General features: G+C 34.8%; 1 protein-coding gene across 1 annotated transcript; it reads left to right on the plus strand.

Annotated features, from left to right (window-relative positions):
- Window positions 1-2,557: 2,557 nt before the first annotated feature.
- On the plus strand, window positions 2,558-7,989 carry LOC150080221 (tubulin alpha-1 chain-like). Its single transcript, XM_090381402.1, has 4 exons — window positions 2,558-2,676; window positions 5,482-6,032; window positions 6,225-6,752; window positions 7,611-7,989. The coding sequence occupies exons 2-4, from the start codon at window positions 5,505-5,507 to the stop codon at window positions 7,905-7,907; spliced, it is 1,353 nt and encodes a 450-aa protein (XP_090237528.1). The 5' UTR covers window positions 2,558-2,676; window positions 5,482-5,504; the 3' UTR covers window positions 7,908-7,989.

Consider the following 7,989-nt stretch of genomic DNA (forward strand, 5'->3'; position numbering starts at 1 on the left):
TTGTTGTTTACTCCTACAAGGCAGACGATGAGTCAGTGCGTGGTTACGGGCCACAGACATGTACACGGACGGGAGAGGAGGTTACAGTCGCTCACTACTTTTTCGTACTTGTTCGACTGTACCGGTTTTGCTTCCCATGCGCTTGTGGCAAAGCAAAAATTTGGATCTCGCCCATGCCACTCGGTAATGGAGTACTTGGCAGGAATGCGACTTAATTTAAAACATGGTATTAATTAATTTAATGGTATTAATTATATAGAAAACATTATTTGTAAGACAGTGAAATAGGCGATTGGAAATGCCAGGAGAAATATATAAAATAAAATATATATTTTAAAATACACACACATGCATATATATATTATCAGTGATCCAAGAGTGAAAGCTGTCTAAGTTTACAAGGATTACTGTCATTTTAACCATAAGTTAATGACATAACTGAAGTAAAATTTTAATGACCACTGATTTTATAACATCTTAAATTCAATAAAAGAGCTTAAGTATATATATATATATATATATAATATATAAAATATTGTATTAAAGAGTAAAAACAGAAAACATCAGAGAGTTAAATAAACTGGATATGGTTAAATAAACTCATATTAATTATAATATACATATATTATTTCCAATGATAATAAATAATAGTCAACATGAATGTTCTGAATAATTGGAAGTACTGGCAAGAAAAGAGAACGCGACAACATATCAAACCTTGTTCTTGTTAATTTTTTGTGGATCTGCTACTCAGGGCGTAAGGCACCAGAGGCTATGGTACTGTGTTATTATTATTATTAGCCATATGGTGCAAGGAAGCCTGAGGCTTATGCTGCACCAGCCAAAAAATTCCTGCATTACCCCGAGAGAGAGTGAGTCAAAAGTAGAAGGGATTCACCAAAAAAGAGAAGAATGATGATAACCAGCTAATACCCACCAGATGTGAGGCCCTGTGGTAATTTGTAGTTCATACGACTTTGTACGAACTACAGGCTTTTTAAGTGTTGCGCAGGATGAAAAACCGGAATGTCACCAGAAATCCTATTTCCTCCATCTCACATCGGCTAACCACATCCGAATTGAAGAGATTTCTTCCAATCTCTGAGGAGATTCGAACTCAGAAAGGATAGATTCAGCCTTCATATTTGTGGGGGAGGGTTAGCAGCATCGAAAAAAGGAGAAAACAAGGGAGATTCAATTTTTTGTGGAGGGGGTGGGGAAGAGAGAAATAGTACATGAAAATTTTCTTAGTAGATAATACTGAAGCATAACATGCAACTATATGCTTTTGGATTAATATTATGAAGTTAATTACTTAATTTGATTTCCCAAAATTTCAGATCCGCCCTTCTATCCAGACCTTTCCAAAGGATTGACAATTAGAGAAACTACTATACAGTACTGTCATTGAGAACAGCATATCAGATACAACTTCGTAGATTCCACCATGCGGCGATTTCTAAAGCTATTAATAATTTCAAATCAAGAAATTAAATATGCCGTATGAATATTTAATCTTAAATTGAAATATTATAGGCAATCAACTCTCTTAAATTGAAATATGGTGGGAAATAAACAATTTATATATTTCATTAATTATATATAAATGTGTGCAGTAGTGTAATTTATTAATTCACAGTTCAGTTTATATATGTCACATGTTGTTTCCATGCAATTTTTACTCTCTAATTAAAAACATTTATGATTTATTAAAACCTACTGAAACTATTTATTTGTCTTTGGTTTTATTGTATTTTGCCTATGGTTTGGACGTTTTATTTTTGCAAAGTGAAGTCATACTGTGTATATATAACACATTTTTTTTTTTTTTTTTGCATGGGTGTGGATATTCTTCAATTTTAAAAACCGGGATAGTTTCTTTTATTTTTATAGTAAATTGTTTAATGTTAAGATTTCTTTTCACAACCGAAGCCGTTTTTGATTGTTTTATTTAATTTATACGATTTCCTTTTACGAATTCGATTCTATCCTCTAAACAAATCCCATTAAATTTCCTAATTACTCCAGTCCATTATCATAAATAAAATCTCAGGCGTAGAATAGGAAAGTTTGCTTCCCTTGAAATAGCCAATATATGTTGTATTTATCCAACTTCTGTCAAGTTAGCACTTTACATTCTGAAAAGTATGTATAAGTTTATCCCATTTTTCCGGAGGCGTTAAAATTCATTTCTTGACAGCTGTACACAAAATAGCTATTTTTAAGCAAACCTTTTAATTATTTATTTCCAAAATTCATCAATATCCCATTTAATTACTTTTGAGCATTTCTAATTCGCTTTGATCACCATTTCACTGTTTTGAACAATTATATCAATTATAAGCAATTTAGTGAGATAGAAGTTTTATAAAGGCACCAACCTTCAGCTTTTCCAACAGCCATGGCATGACACATGCAACCAACGTGACGTAATCAGTTGACACATATTTACTATATATGGAACATAAGAAAGGCGAAAAGTTCTTTGTCAGACCTGATAACAGCGCATGCTCCTCAAGTACTCTTACAGGATTGGTCAAAAGTGTTATTTGCACGACCGGTTTCACGACCTTATAAATTGGCGCTTTAGGAGCGCGCTCTGCAGTTTCTTTGTGGCCGGCCCCGTTACTGAGCCAGCGCTACAAATTTATTACAAGTTACAATTTTCTTTGTTAGGTAAGTTTAATTCTTCTATTGCTTTTCTGTAGTTTTTCCTAGGTTAGAACGTCAGGAATTATATTATTAGAAATAGCAAGCCAATTTAGGGCTCGTTGAATTATCTGGTAACGTGAATTTTCAAATTTTACTTGCGTTGCGAAAGATGGGCGTGGTTCGGCCTCTGACTGTATCGGAGAATTTTGAGATGGTTTTTAATTAAAATTATGATTGTGAGATGGGAACAGGATTACCCTTTAAATGCATTCAACTTCCTGTTTCTGTTACTTGCAAAGTAAAATGAGATTTAACAAAATAAAAAAAAAATTTTAAAAAAAAGTTGATTTAATAGCTTAATTGAGAACGAGAATTATTTTGGAGGGTAATTTACTCAAATACTGAGTTGAGAACCAATAAAATAACTTAATCGAAGTATGGGTTATTGAGTAGGAGATTGCAGTAGAAGGGAAGTAATGGCGATCATGACTGGCCTGTTTTGAAATACTCTGAGCACAGAACAGTTAATATAATATTCATGGTAAGAAATTCTTCGTAGAAGCCGTCACTACTTAATTTGAAAAGCAATATTTTAACTAAGTTTAGCATTTTATCTTTTTATTACCTTAATGCGAATTTGCTCGATACTTGCTACGCCCTTTTTGCCACGTAACCAGTTACTCATTCTGCCGATGAGTGACTGAGCCTTTTATTATTTCTAGTATTTTAATGATTAATAGCAATGTTAAAATTTTGAAAGCAGCTAATATTTTTTAACAATTTAAGGCCGCATTCGAAACTTATTTATCTCAAGATTAGTTTCGAAACTAATTGCAGTATTTCCTGCCCCTTCTTTCCCCCTAGTGGCCAGAAACTGACCGCGTGAGATAAAATGCAAGGTGGAAAGGATTGGTTTTAATAATTGATGTGTATATTGTGCGTATGCACATGATAATTAAACCTGCTTTGTAATTATTTAAATTAAGCAGGTGAACGCTACATAACACCCCTGCTTGCATTTTAATTTCCTCTGAATTGTGTGTAATTGTGAATATCTACAATTACAGGAGGGTGGGTGGCTACAAATATTCTCGTTCCGCTGGGTTTTAAATATTTTTCGCTGGTCTGTACTGTTATTCAGTTCATTCTGCGACCGAAATGCATAATGGGCAACGGTGTTTGCAATGGACTAAAGACATTCCAAAAGCAAGGATGGAGCTACTCCAGCCCAGGGGTCTGAATAGCTCCATTTGAATAGAGTATGAACAAATCAATTCATACTTCTGTATTTTAAACGTGTACTTAATTTTCACTTCGTGTCAAGGGTTTGCTTAATTGGAACACTTCATTTTAGTTTGGGCCAACGGTAGAGATCTTCATAATCTTTACAGAACTTCATTTCCTGTCACTATTCTGGGTTGGGGGGGTGGGCTTTATGGCTAGAGTTGCTCTCCGTATCTGAAGAAACCGCTATTTTCTTGGCCCCCCAATACTAAATGTTATGATCAGTATATATTCACTTCTTTCATCTGGGTTAAAAATTTCAGAATTAATCCTGCCTAGAGATTTCTAAGCAGGTATTTTGGACTCTGGCCAATTAAAGTATGTTTAGAATAAAGGAGAGAAATAAACTTAAATTCATTTGAATATTTTTGATTTGATAATGTATATAACAGTGAATAGCATTTTTTAAAAATGTTTAAAACCTTGACATGTAAACTCAAAGGCTGTACAAAAGTAACAATGTTACTGTTTTTAAATTTTAAACTTTAAATTTGTAAATTAAAGTTTTAAGAACTTAATTACAGAATAGCTATATGCTTTATTGAAATTATATGAATTTGATTACTTCAGACTAAGGTTGGGATTGGGGTGACACCTAAGCTTGCTGTGTGTGTGGGTGGGGGGTTATAAGCATCCAGTATTGCTTGCTATATAAGCAATACTGGGGTTACCTTATGCCCATTTGAGCAATGAGCCATAACTAAGCACTTCAAAATGTCATGTAAAATATTTTTATATTTTGTGCTAATGATCATGTAGTTTGAGTTCAAACATTAAGAAGGCTTAATGCATAAGCCAGGGTGTTCTCAACCTTTATGTATTAATTTAAAAAAAAAAATAAGTTATTGTACTGCCACAATAATAAATCAAATTTTTGCCAGTGTTTTTATATATTTGTAATATTTTCATATATACCAGGGGCTCCCATCTAGTAAGTATGGGCTTGGCACACCCAGGGTCCTGAGCTGGATATCATCATTCTTCTCTTTCTTGGTGATTCCCTTCTACTTTCTCTCTCACTCAGGGTAACTTGGGAAATTTTTTTTTTGGCTGGTGCAGCATAAGCCTCAGGCTTCCTTGCACTATATGGCTAGTAATAATAATATGGGTTTGTATATCATCTGGCACAGCTGTTACCAGCAGTAGTAGGTGTGCTACAGGTTGTGAACCTATGACGTAATCCAATTGGATGAATCTGGGTACAAAATGGCCTCTCCTCTTGTACCAGCCACTTTTTTTTTGTAAAACTAAAACATTTTTTCCCATAAGATGCTTACATTTGTCAGGCCAGTCTAAAGGAGTGTCATAATGTATCTTGGCAGTTAACTGCTGGCAATAATACCACTTACAAAATACTTGCTCTGATTTAGCTATTTATTAATCTACCTGAGAAACCTCACAATACAGGATTTCTCAGGTATCTGCTAGAAGGCTGAATATTATGTTAATTCTGTTTTGTTCTTAGGTTTAATTTGAGAGTTATCTTTCATTATTTTATTTACTAATTACTGTTTTTAATTACATTCTAAATGTTGTTTTCATTAGGTATCTGAAACCACTTTGCAACCATGAGGGAATGTATTAGTATTCATGTTGGCCAAGCCGGAGTCCAGATGGGCAATGCCTGCTGGGAACTTTACTGTCTTGAGCATGGTATCCAGCCTGATGGTCAGATCCCAAGTGACAAAACCATTGGTGGAGGTGATGATTCCTTCAATACATTCTTCAGTGAGACTGGTGCTGGAAAGCATGTACCCAGAGCAGTATATGTTGATCTGGAGCCCACTGTGGTAGATGAAGTTCGCACTGGAACATATCGTCAACTCTTCCATCCTGAACAACTGATATCTGGAAAGGAAGATGCTGCCAACAACTACGCTCGTGGCCACTATACAATTGGTAAAGAGATTGTAGACCTGGTTCTTGACAGAGTTCGTAAGTTGGCAGATCAGTGTACTGGACTTCAAGGTTTCTTAGTATTCCACAGCTTTGGAGGAGGAACTGGATCAGGTTTCACCTCTCTTCTCATGGAAAGGTTGTCTGTTGATTATGGAAAGAAATCTAAGTTGGAGTTTGCCATTTACCCAGCTCCACAGGTAGGTTTTATAAGTTGAGTTATATAATAATGCTGTTTTTGATTATTTGTTTAACTCATTGTAATTTAGAGAATTAATTAACATTAATCATAAAGTTAACTGATTAACATTACTGATTGCTCAACTCTGGACATTTTAATGAATTTTTAATATTTGTACAGTAAGTAAAAAATGTATTTTGTTCTTTTATAGGTGTCAACTGCTGTAGTAGAACCATACAACTCAATCCTTACAACTCATACCACTCTTGAACATACTGATTGTGCCTTCATGGTTGACAATGAAGCCATCTATGATATTTGCCGCCGTAATCTTGATATCGAACGACCCACCTATACCAACCTAAATCGTTTAATTGGACAGATTGTCTCATCTATCACTGCCTCTCTTCGTTTTGATGGTGCTCTTAATGTTGATCTGACCGAGTTCCAGACCAACTTGGTTCCTTACCCAAGGATCCATTTCCCACTCGTCACATACGCTCCAGTGATATCTGCAGAAAAGGCATACCATGAGCAGCTTACAGTCTCTGAGATTACAAATGCCTGTTTTGAGCCTGCCAATCAGATGGTGAAATGTGATCCACGTCATGGTAAATACATGGCCTGTTGTCTTCTTTATCGTGGTGATGTTGTTCCAAAAGATGTCAATGCTGCCATTGCTGCTATCAAGACAAAGAGAACAATCCAGTTTGTAGACTGGTGTCCTACTGGTTTTAAGGTAAGATTAAGAATATTGAATTTAGATCAATAGCATGTGACATTCTACAATTGCTAATAAGCAGTGATACTCCTGTAGATGTTCACTGTTTACATTCTTTTGGGAATACTTTGAGTACACCTTAATTTTAACACTGTCTTAATTTTCATTGGTGGCCACTATACAGAAAATTGCTATTGAATGAACTTTGGCTCAGCAGTAAACATGAAGTTGTTAAAATGCTAACTTTCATCAGTCTACCAGACTACAAAAAGTTGCCACCCTTGCTGATAAGGTGTTTTTAAATTTGCATAATCTGTATATGCAAAGGCAGGAAATGTTTTTAAATCATGTATATGGTATTCATCTAAATTAAGTTTTGTTAGTTCTGAATCTTGCAGATTATCTAGATTTTTGATATTAGGGAAAATATTTCCTAGACTTTGGATTCAGTCCTTAGCTGTTTTTGTTTTTATACCCTTCTTGATCTGGATAAATTCAAGTATTTTGACTTGAGTCAAACTATATTTGATCATAAGACAATTTTTATCCACTGGATGATAAAAACTTTCAGCCTTCTTTTGCTGAAGTTGATTCAACATAAATGAAAGTTGGTTTTCTTGCATGGTATATCAGTCCAAAGTTCCTCATTGGATTAGTACAACTATTCTATTATTGGGAGGTGCCAAATAGAATAAATTGTATTTGGCATCTCCCAATGATCAAAGCAAACTTTTCATAATACTTTGCTATTAAATTCTTAGTCTGCTCGGTAGATGCGTTGTATCTATAATTTTAATGAATATATTTTGAATATGGTGTATGAATGTTTTTTTCTTTATATAAATGTATTTATGAATCTTTTATTTTTTTCAACAGGTGGGTATCAACTACCAGCCTCCAACAGTTGTTCCAGGTGGTGACTTAGCTAAAGTACAAAGAGCAGTTTGCATGCTTTCAAATACTACAGCCATTGCTGAAGCTTGGGCTCGTCTGGACCACAAATTTGACCTTATGTATGCCAAACGTGCTTTTGTGCATTGGTATGTTGGAGAAGGTATGGAGGAAGGAGAGTTCTCTGAGGCTCGTGAGGATTTGGCTGCTCTAGAAAAAGATTACGAAGAAGTTGGCATGGATTCTGCAGATGGAGCTGAAGATGAAGGCGATGAATATTGAGATGGCTTCAGGCTCAGATCAATTTTTTTCCAGATCTGTTGATGTGAAAAATTTAAGGAATTAAAAAAGTTTTTTCATAAAA

The sequence above is a fragment of the Mastigoproctus giganteus genome, chromosome 9 (assembly GCF_048544385.1).
Source record: "Mastigoproctus giganteus isolate SK-2022 chromosome 9, ASM4854438v1, whole genome shotgun sequence".
Taxonomy (NCBI): Eukaryota; Metazoa; Arthropoda; class Arachnida; order Uropygi; family Thelyphonidae; genus Mastigoproctus; species Mastigoproctus giganteus.